The sequence below is a fragment of the Leucopleurus acutus genome, assembly GCF_964270905.1.
Source record: "Leucopleurus acutus genome assembly, chromosome: 1".
Lineage (NCBI taxonomy): Eukaryota > Metazoa > Chordata > Mammalia > Artiodactyla > Delphinidae > Leucopleurus > Leucopleurus acutus.
Genome location: NC_139142.1, coordinates 26,647,499 through 26,663,045, shown reverse-complemented (window position 1 = coordinate 26,663,045; position 15,547 = coordinate 26,647,499). Strand labels below are relative to the sequence as shown.

At 39.9% G+C, this 15,547-nt stretch overlaps 1 protein-coding gene across 1 annotated transcript in view; it reads left to right on the top strand.

Annotated features, from left to right (window-relative positions):
• TTLL5 (tubulin tyrosine ligase like 5) overlaps window positions 1-15,547 on the top strand; it is a gene marked incomplete at its 3' end in the record, with an annotated part of 258,145 nt that overhangs the window by 48,688 nt on the left and 193,910 nt on the right. Inside the window, exons 8-12 of the mRNA XM_082845972.1 lie at window positions 2,056-2,125; window positions 2,572-2,656; window positions 11,949-12,050; window positions 13,864-13,955; window positions 14,725-14,832. Coding sequence (XP_082702098.1) covers window positions 2,056-2,125; window positions 2,572-2,656; window positions 11,949-12,050; window positions 13,864-13,955; window positions 14,725-14,832 — 457 coding nt within the window. The remainder of the gene's footprint in view (window positions 1-2,055; window positions 2,126-2,571; window positions 2,657-11,948; window positions 12,051-13,863; window positions 13,956-14,724; window positions 14,833-15,547) is intronic.

The window sequence follows — 15,547 nt, the reverse complement described above, 5'->3', positions numbered from 1 at the left end:
TTGCTTTAGCATACTTGGGAGGGCAATTTGAGCTTAGAATTGACATCATTTAAAATGAGTTAATTGGGGATGGATGAAAAGGAGACAGGCTTGAAGATGTCAAAAATTTCGTTAGTTGCTTATCAGTATATTACACTATACAAAAAAACTGTACTCAAACAATTCTTTTCTTCCGTGAGCTTACAATTTAATTACTAGTGCAGATAGAAATGAGAGGTATAGACCATTGAACAAATACTAAAGTTACCGAAATAATGTAAGAGATGATGTTCTGCATAATTCAAAGGACAAATGTATATGATGAGGAAGAGAAGAGAGGAAATGGGCATGGATGTTAGATGTGTCATAAAGTGAAGACCATTACCATTGTAGTCTCTGGTTCCAAGTAGAGTTGGGTGGTTACATATCTGTTGTAGCCTGTAGGTGTTACTTAGTAGAAAAAGAGCTGCAATTGTTTAATTTTAGGTTTGGAAGCCTGCAGCTTACTTCTTTGTACTGTGATTGCATCAGTTCTTACATACTAAGCTGACTCAAAATAGAGATAGTTCGTGTGAGAAACTGATCAGGAAATGGTGTGGGTCACCAAGTCCAGAGTATGAATCAGTAGTGATGCTGTAGTGTCCGTATGATGCATAGAGATGGCTTGTGAAGTTGTGTTCTGAGTCTGAGATGGCAGCAGTGGGAAATGAGAGAGGAATCTCATTATCTTGACCCCAGAGTTGCTTCTTGTGGTTGTGTCTGATGTTATGGGTCACACAATTATCCTTATTTTATAACTGTAGTACTTGGGATAGCAAATGCATTATTATAAAGGCAAACTTTTGGGTCTGGACAGTTATTTTAGGTCAGAACTTGTGAGAAAAGGTGCAAATAGTGCTTAAGAATTAGGCTTCTGAGGCAGACTGCCTGGGTTCAAATGGTGCTCTATCACTTACTAGCTGTGGGACTTGGAGCAGCTTCCTAACCCTCTCTGACTCTTCCCTCATCTGTAATATTTGGATGGTGTTATACCTACCATGGGTTGGATGAAGATTAAATGAAATAATACTTGTGAGGGATTAGAACAGTGTTGGCACATAACAAATCTTCAGTACATTTATTAAAATTTTTGTCCTGCAAATGTTAATAGTGTTTCTGTTGTTGCCACTATAGCTGTTATCATCACAGTTATCATTATAGCCACTTGCCTTTTGGAGTTCTTTTGTCCTGTATGGATTGTGGTGACTGACAACTGATTTTTCTGTTTTAGTCTCATTTGGAATTGTTCTTCCAGATCTCTTTCCACTCTGCAGCCTCACATCTTGCGCTTGTAGGTGTGCTGCTTTGTGTTCTTTTGAATTCTATGTATTTGCTGTCCCTCTACTCAAACATCAAACTCTTTGCGAGTAGGGATTGGGCTCTGTGAGGGCAGGGATTGCATTTGTTTTATTCATCACTGCATCCCCAGTGCCTTATACAATACCCATCATACTCATCATTATTTATTGTATAGACAGCTCTTCTTCATTGAAAAAAGTATTTAAAAGAGCTAGTTCATTCTTTACCTGCAGTGGCATAGCAAGCACTATGGAGTGAGTCAGTGAAATATCCATCCCATTTCACAGGGAAAATGCCAGGATCCATTGTGGAAAGATCTGTAAGTTCTCTGAGCAACTTGATGAAAGCCTTCCTGTAAGAATAATGGTAGTATTCTAAAATATCCAACATGCTTTACATTTGGGAGAAAGCAAGTTTTAATTTATTTTTTAAGTAGCTTTTATTTTCTTGGCATGTAAATATTTAATATCATGTATATAAATCTTTAAAGCTGTTTAGGCTCTATCATGAGAGGTGCTGTGTAAGTTTTGTTTTCCCCCATTATAATTGGATTCTCACAGTGTTTATGGAAGTGGTGTGTTATATGGCCAATTAATATATGGGTAGCTTAGAGGAAACCTTTTCTTAGAGTTTTAGTTTTCCATATTATCATTTCTAAATGGTTAAGAACTTTGCTTCTTTATTGTAAGTCAGGATTCCTTTGCATTTCTACCTTTCATTTTTCTCTTTACTCAACAGCCAAACCAGATTTCCCTGGAAGAGAACATCTTGGTCTCCCGTTACATTAACAACCCCCTGCTCATAGATGGTGAGTTGTGATTAGGTCTTTGACTGGATTGGGCTAGATCGTACTAAATTTTTTTTTTTTAACGTTTTTATAGTCTTCTCTATTAAGTCTTTATTAAGCTAGTGTGAAATTCTTGGCAACTGTGGCTCCAGAGATGAAGCTGGTTCCTTACCTACCTCACGGTATTATTTTGAAGTTGATTTTGACATAATAAAAAAGAAAGTGCTTTATATGTTATAACAGAAACAAATATATATATGAAAACTGTACAATGCATGTATATATATATATTTACAATGTATGGTATAATTATTATTAATCCTCAAAAGGGAAGGTGTGTAGGCAGTGTATGTTTCATGGGGAGAGGAGGACTGTCTTTCATATTTCTTTGTTACATTGTACTATTCATTCTGTAACAGAAGACAAATGAGCTTAGCTTTTCCTGTGTACCCCAATTGTTTTTCCAGATTTCAAGTTTGACGTGCGCCTCTATGTGCTTGTGACTTCCTATGATCCTCTTGTCATCTATCTCTATGAAGAAGGACTGGCTAGGTAAGAGACCTTGAGCGGAGGGTGTTTATTCGAGTTGACCCATTAAAGAGTGTATTAAGATCAGGTTGTTTTTTCTGTTGTATTCAACTCAGGAAAGTAAGAGTGTCCCCAGATGGGCTTCAGATTACAGAAATCAGTCTTATCACTTCACAGTCTCTCTTGCATATCCACGCATATGAACAAGCATTTGTATGTAAACACACACCTTTCCCAGCAGGGATCCGGGGTCACATTGTATTTTCATGCAATGGCAATTGGTATGAAGATCCTAGGGCCACTGTTGTTCACAAATGGTCTAAAAAGGAAAAAAAAAAAGAAATCTTTCATGTGTATACCTGTTATATACCAAGCATTTATTTTAATGCTCACAACAACCTTAAAGTCATGCATTTTTGCAGTTGCGGAAACTGAGGCTTTGCGTAAGGGAACTTGAAATCACTCCCCTAGGTCTCCAGCAGGTGGATAGTGGAGGGGGAATTTGAACCCCTGGATCTGACTCCAGAGCTGAAGGCTTGAGCTGTTTCATGCCCTCTTGTATCTAGGGTGGGCATTAGCTGCTTTTTTTTTTTTCACCTACAAGTCTGTATTTATTTTACAGTGATTTTATATATATATATATATATATATATATATATATATATATATATATATATATAAAATATATATATATTTCTGTTTTTCTTGAGGTACTTCTTAAGTTTTAAGGTAGTGTGACTTACAAAATAAAGTTCAACTTATAATAATTTGAATTTTCATTTCCCATATCCGTAGGATTTTACAGGTGACAGTGTTTTTTTTAGACCCTTTGAATTGTTTAAAATAAGTATATAACTTTGGTGTGCTTGTGTTCTTTTCTCTCACAAAGCTAATATATATATATATATATATATATATATATATATATATATATATATGTATTTCCCCCACAAAACTTATATATATATTTTACCAAAGAACTCTGAAGTTCTTTTTATGCATAGTTTTCTTATAGAGCATAGCAGTTTAGGAGGTGGTTTGCATCTGTAAAAAGCATGGCCTATATATGTTTCTGTATTTTAGGAAATGTACATCAAAGATGGGAAATACCGTGGATAAAAGAAGGCTACATATTTAGGTGTAGGTGCTTTGAGACATATCATTGTACTCTGACAGCTGTTCTTTTAGAATCGGATTTCAATTATTTTAATTATTTTTTAGACTAAAATTTTTTGATGCATCGTGTGACTAGAGTCAGAGGGTGAGAACAGTTAACCAGATTCTACCTGGTTGAGCTATGTCTTGCCTTCACCTCTAGGTGGCAGTGACAGCATCTATAAGCGTGGTCACCTTCTTAACTAAGATTTGAGTTTGAACCCTGGGAACGCTGAAGGCCACGGAAGCTCCCTAGTTCAGGCCTCTGGTTCCTTGAAAATTGAGGAGGGAGAAAACTAAAATATTTCTCAGTTTTTAGTTAAAGGGCTGAACCAGGTATCTGGGCACAAACTACTAATCTAATCAGATTTTCATCGGAAAGAAGTTTTCTGTAGTGTTTTTAGACACGTGTGCTCTCATATTTTGAAGTATAGGGATAAAAGCTGAGTCTCCATATTATCTAGAGCAAAAAGAAGCTGAAATAAGGCCTCTTACTTCTGCTCAGATGTATAAGATGCTGAGGATTTTCCATTTTGTAATATGAGATGTCTGAGCTTTCCCTCCTTAGTATCATGAGCTTCTTCACCCTTCTCCCTCCACTCATCCTCAACCAGCTTGTCTCCTGTACCCTTCTCGGGAACCGATTATGTCCTGCCATGAACTGGACTTCTTTTTTTTTTTTTTTTTTTTTTTGCGGTACGCGGGCCCCTCACTGCTGTGGCCTCTCCCGCCGCGGAGAACAGGCTCCCGACGCGCAGGCCCAGCGGCCATGGCTCACGGGCCCAGCCACTCCGCGGCATGTGGGATCCTCCCGGACCGGGGCACGAACCCGTGTCCCCCGCATCGACAGGCGGACTCTCAACCACTGTGCCACCAAGGAAGCCCTGAACTGGACTTCTTGAATAGGGAAAAGACCTCAAGTTTATGCTTACTGTGTCTCAAGGATATCATAGCAATATGTTCTGCAAATTATTCCAAAGGTATTTCACCCACAGTATTAATAGCCCTTGCTATTGGTAAAATTCGGCATTGTTTTAAAGCCTTAATGGCTCAGATGCAAAATGAGAACAATACTAATATTTATTATAGAACTTACTGCAGATGTGCTAGTGCTTTGGCTATTGGCTGTGTGTTGGAAGTCAGAACGCACTGAATTGAGTAACTCTTCTCTTGCCTCCAGCAGGAACTGAGTATATATATTTATATATTTTAAAAATGGATGCTCTTTCTTAGAATAATTTGGAAAACAAATTTTTAAAAATTTGGATTAAACTGAAACAAAAGAAAAAGAATTTTCAGGGTTTTGGCTATTTTACCTAAAAGTATAGGCGAATATAAAAGCTTTACAGTAGTACATTATGACAGGCTATTAGCCAGTCCTGCAAGGGGTGCATTGCTCTGCACAATAACTTCCATGTGCCTAAGTCCCTGTGTCTTAACCACTGTGTATCTTGGCACTCATCTCCTGCTTTTTAATCCTCAGAAGCCATTCGACTGTGTCATTACTTTCAACAATAGTCTACAGCATCTCCAGATCTGCAGCCTCTAGTAATCTTGGGTCACGTTTGTTTTAAATAGACATTACTGAAGGTAATCAGTTTGGGATGAGATCACTAGACCATTTTACTTTGAGGCTCAAGAAGGAAAACCATAATCTTTCCTAAAGAGACAGAACTGGTGGCAGTGTAATTGGTTTCCTTCTTCAGAAAAGAAGGGTCTTATCCCATATCACTTCTGTTTGGGGCCTCAGAATTCATGTTTAATGACAGAAAGATTAAGTTGATTTCATAAGACGGTTCTGTGAAGTAAGAATTTTGTGTAAATTCTTTACCTTCTTAAATTTACTAAAGAAAAAGACCCTAAATAGTTTCTTTCTAGATTAATCATTTCAGTTGTCCTTGCTTTATTAACATAGGAAGTAGAAAGACTCTCATTATTTTCTTATACGTGGACACAATATTGAGGCGTTTTAAAAAATTGTCTTAGTGGTGTTTGAGTCCAGTGTTTTGCCCCTTCCTACTTTTTGAGTTTCACGTGTATGTTACTGTTTTACACCAGCAGGAGGCGCTCAAGTTTCCAGAGAGGGGTGCTTTTCTCTACCAAAATGGTGTAGGGTTTTTTTCCTGACAGAGGTGGAATCCAAAAAGACTTTGTTCTGGATTTTACGGTTTTAGGTGGATCCAGTATGTGGTCTAAATGATTTGACGAGGCCCTTTTTTGAGACAAAGCTAATAGCCAAATTTTCACTGAAACAGGAAAAATTAAAAGTTGAAAAAAATAAAACAAAATTGAGTTGAAAATCAAATGTGCTATCATATTAGAGACCCAAAGATAGGTAGCACTGTCAGCTTCAGGGAAATGAAAGTGCCCGTCCAGAGAACTGGGAGAGATCCATCCGCACGGTGGGTTGGGAAGATGGGACACTGAGAAGGCCCGGGTCAGGGACCGCCTCTCTTCTACTCAGCCATATTATTCAGTGGAAATTCAGAAGAGATCCCAAAGCATTTGTAATGCCTCTGCCTTCCTCCCCACCCCCAGTTACTTCTTCAGTAGCCTTCCTTGCTAATTAACACTGGCTCCGCAGGGATATTTACCTTTTCTCTGCTGGATTCCTGTGGTTTTGAAAGAATTCAGGTACTTGCCGGTTGCCAAGGAATTCAGATTACCTCACAGGCTGCACACTGTCCAGAATCTGCCATAGCAGCAAGAGGGGGAAGAGACACCAACAAGGGGAAGAAACCCCTCTCCAGTGCTCATTGTCACCCTCCCTGGCAGGCCCTTGCTGTTTGTGAAGTTTGAGTCATTTCTGGCTCTGAAGACCAGGGGATCAGGCTGGTAATCCCCTCCCAGACGGCTCCGCAGGGCGCTGCCTAGTCACTGCAGCACTTTGGCAGTCTCCCGGCCGCGGCTGGCTGACAGCAGATCAGAGGGCTCTTGGGCCTCTTGTTCTCTTCCATGAGATTTTTCTGGGTCAGGCCAGGATGAAACCCAGTGGCTCCTGGCAAGGCTGCCTGAGGTGCTGTCTCTTCATCCTCCAGGCCTTCCTGGCGCTGAATGGTTACACCTGCTGAAAGATAGCACGTGTGCCACAGCCAGGGTCTCCTGAGAGCTGGCCTCCCTTACTTTGTACATTTGTAGCGAATGTTTGTTAGAACATGTAGCTATCAAAGCGGGGTTGGGGGGTTCGGTTTAACTGTCCTACATCTAGACTCTCCATAACTCTGACTGTGGTGTCGTATTCATAGAAGAACAAAGTCGTTTTTGAATGGGGGAAGAGAGTTCCAAAGACCCCACTAACTCTGCTTTCCTTCTTGTTTGAGTTCCATGTTGGTAAAGTTGCTGAACAAGCAACTCAGCTGTAGTTTCGGTTAGTGCTTATCAGGTACCTACTGTATGTCTAACATTGAAACCCTTCCTTCACATACACATTCAAGAGTTTGAGACAATTATCATCATTGTATTGATTCTCACTGAGAAACATTAGAAAGCAAAAAGGAAATGTAGTTTTTGATTTAAGAATTTGTCAGAATAAAGGTAATCTATATATATCTTAATGTGGCAGAAAAAGAGAAAAGGGCATATAGTTCTCTGTTCATCATAGGTGGTGAAATAGAGCTCAGGGTTTCAGATTTACAAAGAAAGTAGGAACCCCCCCCCCATTCCTTTGTTCTTTTTGTTTGTTTGTTTGTTTAAAGGTCAAGGCTATGAAATTCTGTCATGAGAGCTTTTCCTAAATCTTGATTTCATTAAGAGGGAGGTTCAAGACTTAATTCATCATGTACATTTCAGTATTTGTTAGGAGCAGTGTTTGCAAACTTGGTTGTGGGCTATCTAGTAGAGAATTACCTCTTTTAGGTGTTTCTAATAAAGAAATTGTGTTGAAGCTTTCAGACCTAAATAGGGTGAAATTTTGATATGTGAAGATCTAAATCACAAGTCACAAACTTAAATGCTTACAGGGACATTCACTGAAAAGTTTGGCCCAGTGGAGACTGGAGAACCAGAGATCACATGTCCCACCTAAAGGGTATTTACTATGCATTGGCAGCAAGTCATTGATATGTGGTAGTGCTGTGGTCTGAATGCTACCTCCCGAGTTCATATGTGGAAATCCTAACCCCCAAGGTGATGGTATTAGGAGATGGGGACTTTGGGAGGTGATTAGGTCATGAGGGTGGAGCCCTCATGAATATGATTAGTGCCCTTTAATATAAGAGGCCCTGGAGGGATTCTTTACCCCTTCTACCCTGTGAGGACACAGCAGGAAGGTGCTGTCTGTCTGCCTGCATCTTGACCTTGGACTTCCAGCCAACAGAAATAAATTTCTGTTATTTGTAAGCTACACAGTTTATGCAGTTTATAGTATTTTGTTACGGCAGCCTGAATGGACCAAGACAGGTGGTATTGCCAGATCTTCTGGTTTTTTAAGGGAGGCTGAAAAATCTAGATTTTTATTAAGAAACTTTTGTTTGTAAACTTTCAATTTTGAAACCATTTCAAAGTTATGGGAAAGCTGTAAAAATAGTATGAAGAACTGCCTTTTAACTTTCCTCTAGAGACCACAGTCAAATTTGGCCATCTGTCCTGATAATGTTCTTTATAACAGAAAGCTCCAAATCCAGGATCACATGTTATATTTAGTTGTCAAGTCTCTTCAGTCTCCTTATATCTGGAACATTTACTCTGTCTTTTCTTGACTTTCATGACTTTAGCATTTTTTAAGATTTAGGCCGGTCATTTTGTAGAATGGCCCTCAATTTGTGTTGTCTGATATTTTTTCATAATTAGACTGAGGTTATGTATTTTTGGCCAGAATGTCACAGAAGTGATGCCATGTTCTCATTGCATTAGATCCGATGGTACATGATAACTATTTAGTGGTGTTTGAGCACTTAAGACAATGTCTGGCAGATTTCTCCACTGTAAATTTACTTTGTTTTCCCCTCTGTAATTAATAAATATCTTATGAAGAGATACTTTGAGACCATGTAAAATCTCATTCTTCATCTCACTTTCACCCAACAATTTTAATATTCATTGATGCTTCTTGCCTGAATGAATTATTACTGTGATGGTTGTGGAATAATGATTTTCTAATTCCATCATTTCTTTTACTTTTATTATTTGGCATTTTACTCCCAGGAAGAGTTTTCTCTCCATCCTGTTCATTTATTCGTTTGTTTATATACACCAATGTGGACTTAAGGATTCCTGTGTTATTTAATGGGTTGTAATCCTTTACTATCGCGATTTATTTTGATGCTCAAATTGTCCCAGATTTGGCCAATGGGAGCCCGTTTAAGCTGACTTTTGTGTCCTTCTGACATGTCCACTCATTCTTTGAGCACAAGATATTTCAGACTCATCTTCTTTCTCTGTCCCAGCCTGGAATCAACTATTTTCTCCAAGGAGCAGTGGTTGCTTTTAATGGAGGATAGTATTTAGACATACAGATCCAGGTGCTAGATATGCTCATTGTTCTGGGGTGTCTCTGCTATCAGGTCCTTGCAATGGACATACCTAGGAAATACGTGTATAGATATACGTACATGTACACATACATACACATTTACATCTATATTTATATCTGTATCTCTATATTGAAAATCAGGAGTTCATACAAATACCTCCAATTCTAGCTCAAAACTACAGCATTCATTCTAGCTTTTTCCCTTTCCGTATTTTTTATCTTTTTTCCAACAGTGAGAAATCTGACTTCTTTTATCTTCAACGTATTTATTTACTCAGTTCCCTCGTATGTAGCCAGTCTCCCAACCTCCCTGTCACTACCCCATTCAGATGCCCTCCTTGTGTGGACTTTGACCCTTGTGGGGCACCACCCTGCTTAGATAACCTCCTTGTACTGCCTCTGGGCTGCCTTCCCGTCCTGTCCACCATCTTCCTCACATGGGCACTGGCTGCCACTGGGCTTCAGGAAGGAAGGTCTGAATTTTAAATGCTGGCCAAGTTTAAAAACAAAAAACAACCTTTGTAGGTTAATCAGAACTTGATTAGTAGGCCAGATCTAAGACTAATGGGACCTCTGATCTAGAAAATAAGAAGAAAATGTTGGAAAATGGCGATCAGAGCTGAATGTGGTTTGTTTAATCCAGATTTTAGTGAGAACCATAAGCTCTTCCTGCGTTAGGAGGAAAGATGAGCATATACACCTGCCTTTCCTCTACATGGTCTTCTGCATTCCTTGTTCAGCTGACTGAAATAAAGAGTGTAGCACTTTTGCCCTTTTGGGTAACTTTTCCACTGAGCTTAGTTTTTTGTTTCTGTTTTCTCTAATTCTTACTTCTTCTTATACTTAGAAGAACTGTAACATTAATGATCTTGTCCTTCCTGAGTTTCAGAATATAAATGTCCCAGCTAAAAGGAAGACTAGGAAGAAGAAAATTTATTTTTTTTAGAGATTCAGTCCTATTGAAAAAAGGAGGATAAGAATGACTGATGTGTTGGGTACCAGTTTACAGTTAACTGCCAGGCCTTTGCCAGTCTTTTCATGTTGACCAAATTAGATCAGGTACTTGTATTTAAAAGAGAAGAAAAACCTCTTTCTCTGAAGCAGAACCTTTTCCCTCCCTCTAAATCATTATTTTGGGGGAGAGATGGCAGGTGGTATGTCACTGTGAGGTAATGTCTGGTTGAGGCAGGCAGCCTCTGTGAGGCCTGCCTGGGCCCCCTTCGCATTTCACAAGAATTCAGAGAATGACTATTTCCCGCTTGATTGGAGGATCTCTGAGGAAGGAAGATTGGGATGTATAGGTAAGGTTTACCCACCATGGAGTGACATGGGTGAAGTTAAGTGATAACTGCCGGAAGTTTCTGGAAAATCTGAGGTCCTTCTCATGCATAGACGTCATGCTCATCAGACTCTTGCCCCTTAGCCGTACATGCCTGGTCAACATTTTCTCTTTGTCCACATCCTTCTTCCTGGCCTCATGTTTGTTTATTTTAGTTTTGGGGTTTCTTTTTTGGTTTGTTTTTTTTATTTTTCCTTTTTCCACTCTTCTTTCTTTGGCTTTGTAGATTTCTAGTACAGGGAATTAGGGAGCAGAGATAGTGGGTGAATGAGAAGAAATAGAGGAGAAGAAAAATTTTAAATGCTGCCCTTCAATGTGGTAAAAATTCACGTTGACTTCATAGTCTGAGTAAGCACATGTAAATAATTTGTAAATCATGTGAAAATAAACTTGTGGCCTTCCAGGATTTTTTTTCACACACTTGGTTGTGCCTGTGGGGAAAACCACTTTAGTGGAGGGTGATACGGTTAGCGTGGTATGTAAACAGGGTGATGTTTACCATAACCGTGCGACTCGAGTGTACTTTTGTTGATGCTGAGCATCACTGGAAAGTTTTCTCTTTCCTCGGCTACTTCCTTCAGAGGCACATATATTTTATACTTTGGTCTTCTTTTGACAACAGTCCAGGATATCAAATTGCTGCTCTGTTTTCAGTGGGCTCCGTGTTTAATCCCCCTTTTTGCCATCATTCCAAATTCAGGAATTAATCCATTCTACGCTCGTATTTATGCTGTTCTGCAGACTTAGGCTTTGTGTGCTGTTAATGCTGCCATTATTGTTCTCTTAATTTTATAGATCAGTTCTGTTTTTTCCTATGGATGTGAGTTCTAAGTCTTTATATTATTATGCTGTCCTTTTTTTCTTTTTGCATAATATTTTCCATAGAATGCTTTAGTACCAGGCACTGTGTAGGCACTCAGGTGTTTCTTGACAGGCTAATGTCCCATCATCCACAGCATCCTATACGCGGTTTCCTTGACTGTGAATAACTTTGTTTTCACTTTTCATCTTTCCTATCCGTCTAAGGTTCTGTATCAAAAAAGCAGCATCTCGTGGTTAAGAACGTGGGTTTTGGAGTCAGTGTGATTTGGGGCAAGTCACTTAATCTTCCAGATCATATTTTAATGTTCATATCTGTTTTAAAAATTAGACATAATGGTACCTCCTTCAGAAAATTGCTTTAATGATTAAATTAAATGTGATATTGTACATGAAACACTTAGCGTGGGGGTTGGCACTTAATAAGCACTCAGTATTTGAGGAGGATGCCACCTCCCTGTATTAATATCTCATTGATCCTGTATTTTATCGAAGCCCTGTTCCTGACATTTAACCTGTGCCTTTTCTTTCAGGTTTGCCACCGTACGATATGACCAAGGAACCAAGAATATTCGGAACCAGTTCATGCACCTGACCAATTACAGTGTGAATAAGAAGAGTGGAGACTATGTCAGGTACTGGCTGCGCCTGAGCCAGGAGCCAGGGAAGTCGGTCTCCGAGGCAGACATTGGAGAAGTGCAAAGTTAACTTGTTGCACTGGAGGAGAACTTTACGCTCATATCCATGTAACTTAGAGCTATTGGAGTCATTTCATGTAGTTCTGAGGCTTACCTGCTACAGCTTCTCTATTGCTTGCCCACCTACAATGTCCCCTTTCTCCACCAAAATATGCCTTCCTTCCCGAGTTTCGTCTGCCTCATTGTCAAGTTCCCTCACTTGACTTAGAGGTAGGAATTTTATAGGCATATGGAACTTTTTCGAAGTCAAGAAATTAGGTCATTTCGGCACTTGGCAAAATGTATCAAAAGCTTCAAAAATGCTGGTGCCCTTTGACCCAGTAATTCTATTTCTAGGAGCTTAACCTTAAGAAATACAGGATTTATACACAAGATTAGAAACAAGAATGTGCATCACTGTACATTGTCAGGTGGAAAAAGCAAGTTATCACACAGTGCATGCAATTTAATTTCTTTTTTGAATATGTAAGATAACTAAAGCTGTTTTTCCCCCCCGAGGGGGTGTGGGAGAGAGAAGAAAACTAGAAGGATATATCTTAAAATGTTAACAGTCTTTAACTATAATGGATGGGATTTTGGGTGGGGGATGTCTGTCGTCTTCTCTGTACTTTTATGTTATTTCCTAAGTTTTTCTAAAAGAAACACTTTTATGATCGGGGGAAAAAACGTTAGGAATAAATTAAATAAAAAAAGAAATGAGGCCATCTCAGAAAAAGATTCAGTGGAACGGAGTACCAGCCCAGCTGTGTGGAAATATTCTTTCTGCTGTGTTTTCTTTCATCCTGATAATTTTGCCAGAAACTGGAAAAATAAAAAAGAAACCCAAACAGTTACTTTCTACTCAGACTAAAAATAGGTGCCTAGAAGGTCCAAGGAAAAAAAGAAAGGAATCTGGAAGTGATGGCATAGTTGCCGAAGCGATATAGATTTCATTGCGTGTCCTGTGACCGGTGTTAGGAATTGGTTGAAGATGCAATATCTTGCACTTTGGAAGATGAGCAAAGATGCAGCTGGTGGGTTGCGGGGTGGTGATAGGGAATAAGGGGGCAGCTGTGAAATACAGGTTTCAGATTGCAAAACCCTTCCAACAATCTGGGAATGTGCCCTGTTTGCCACTTTGTTGCTGTAGTGGTGGTGTACTTCATTACTTCTGTTGTTGCTCTAGTGCATTCTCCCTTGGGTGATACCTCAAAAGTTATCCAAAAAAGCCGTGTCTATCACTAGATAGAAGGGAGCTTGCTTCAGAGGCCAGTGCAGTTCTGTCCAGGGTTAACTCATTAAAATGCTGCGCTAGATTAGCTTACTAGCCCATCTAGACTCAGTTCTGGTCTGAAAATGGCATTAGAGGCCGGTTTGTGGGCTCATGTGACATTTACCTCAAAGACGAGGTTAGTATCCCCAAGCATTTCAATGTGTTAATATTTTGTAGCCATTCTTAAATTTGTTTACATTCTTTCACAAATTTCTTCTACTGGTTCATGATGCATAATTGTTTGGTTAAGGAGGAATTTGCCTTCCTTTCCCCTACCCACCTCATTAAGGCAAGTTATATGCATTTTCATTTCAATGGAAGAAACTGGTACAAAAGCGTATATGACAAAAAGGACCAAGAAAAAGTGGGTGAGTGGAAGTCAGCAAAGGGAATATTTTTCTAAAGACCCGATAAGGAAAGAAGGCTATTTGTAAAAAATCTTGTTTCTAGAGCCAGGCCTAGTTGCATATGTGACATTGATCCATGAATTTGTTTTAGTTGTGATGATCCGGAAGTGGAGGATTATGGGAACAAATGGAGCATGAGTGCTATGCTTAGGTATCTGAAACAGGAAGGCAAAGATACAACTGGTGAGTACCAGGGCTTTTTCCTTTTTGACTTCTCTTCTTCGTAGAACTGTACTATTATCTCTAACCAGGAGTCATTCTCTTGAATTCTAATAGTGTTGCTGAGATGTCTGATGGGATCATTGTTCTTGGTGTTAATTTTTCCTGCCCTTTACAAGATGGAGAACAACAGGCTTACTTACCATGGCTCCCCAAATCCCTTCTCTTGTTTCTAGTTTGGAAGACAACTTTTTCCTTTAGTTTTTAGGGAATTTATCCTTCTTGAATGTTGAACTGCTCACTAAAATACGGTCAGCTTTTTACATAACAAATTGTCTATCTCCATATTGGCCCTGAGTTCACATTTTCCTAAGGCAATCTCTTTCATTCCTGTTGATGAATTGGAGAATGGACAGTGTCAAGTTTGAGTACAAAGGCTTGGAATCAAAATGGACACTGTCGCTGAGCCTTGAGCAGAATGGGAAGCAGTGTGCCGAAAGGCCTATCTCAGTCCACAAAGGGAAGGGTGAGAGGAGGAGAGTGAGAAGCGGGGAAGGCTCCTTTTCCAGTCTGTGTCTATCTCTTGTCATGGGAGACCACTTGAGTACATCCCCCAGCACCTCCATTCTTGCCTGTGTCCCTCTGTTCACAGACACGCCTTCTCCTGGAGCACCCATTTGTAAGACTGCCACATGGAGACTTCTCTGAATGAGCACATGTGCTGTTATAATTATATTGTGTTCTGGAATCCAGTCCTAATTCATGCATTATAGTGGTTTTTTTTCTTTTGTAGCATTGATGGCCCATGTAGAAGACCTGATCATTAAGACTATAATCTCTGCTGAACTAGCTATTGCCACAGCCTGTAAAACTTTTGTTCCTCATCGCAGCAGTTGTTTTGGTAAGGAGACTCAAGAAGCTTAACATATTTTGTGAAAAGGGGCTTGGGAAATTGGGATGGGATACTGGGGTAGAGAGGCTTAGTGATTCTACAAGAGTAAAAGGTATGTGGTGGACTTTTATTTCTTTCTAAACTCACGTAGCGTATGAAGAGGCCGGTGGTGAACTTAGTTGGAGGTCCCCTGAGGACTAACTAGCTTTCGGTGTGGGAAGCAGGGATTGTAACTAAAGTGTGGGTCTCTTTGTCAGAGCGCAATCAGAAAAAGTCTGCAACGGACTGTACAGGAATCCAGCTCTAACAAATATATTCCAGAGCTCTTTGGCAGCCAGACTGGGAACTGTTCCAAGAAGCTCTGGCTGGTACCAGTATGTGCTTTCTCCCATTTTCCAATGGCTCCTCCTTTTTGTTTTAGTCTTCTTTCTGGTGGGTTCCCCACCCCCACCCCTTCTTTCTTCCCTTCCTCTTCCTCCTCCCCTTCTCTTCTCTCCCACCCCTAATTCCCTATTTGCACAGAGAAGGAGTAAGAAGCAGATCACAACTACTGGGCCAGGAAGCCTGTTGCTCACTGACCGGCTAGTTGTGACTGTAGCACCGAGGGTGCCTGCCCCCGTTTGCTGTCTGTGTGGATGTGAGTCCTTAGTGATTGCTGGTATGCATGTCTGTGCAGTCACACAGGCTTTCAGCAGGTGGCAGGCTGTGTTAGTAAAACACAGTA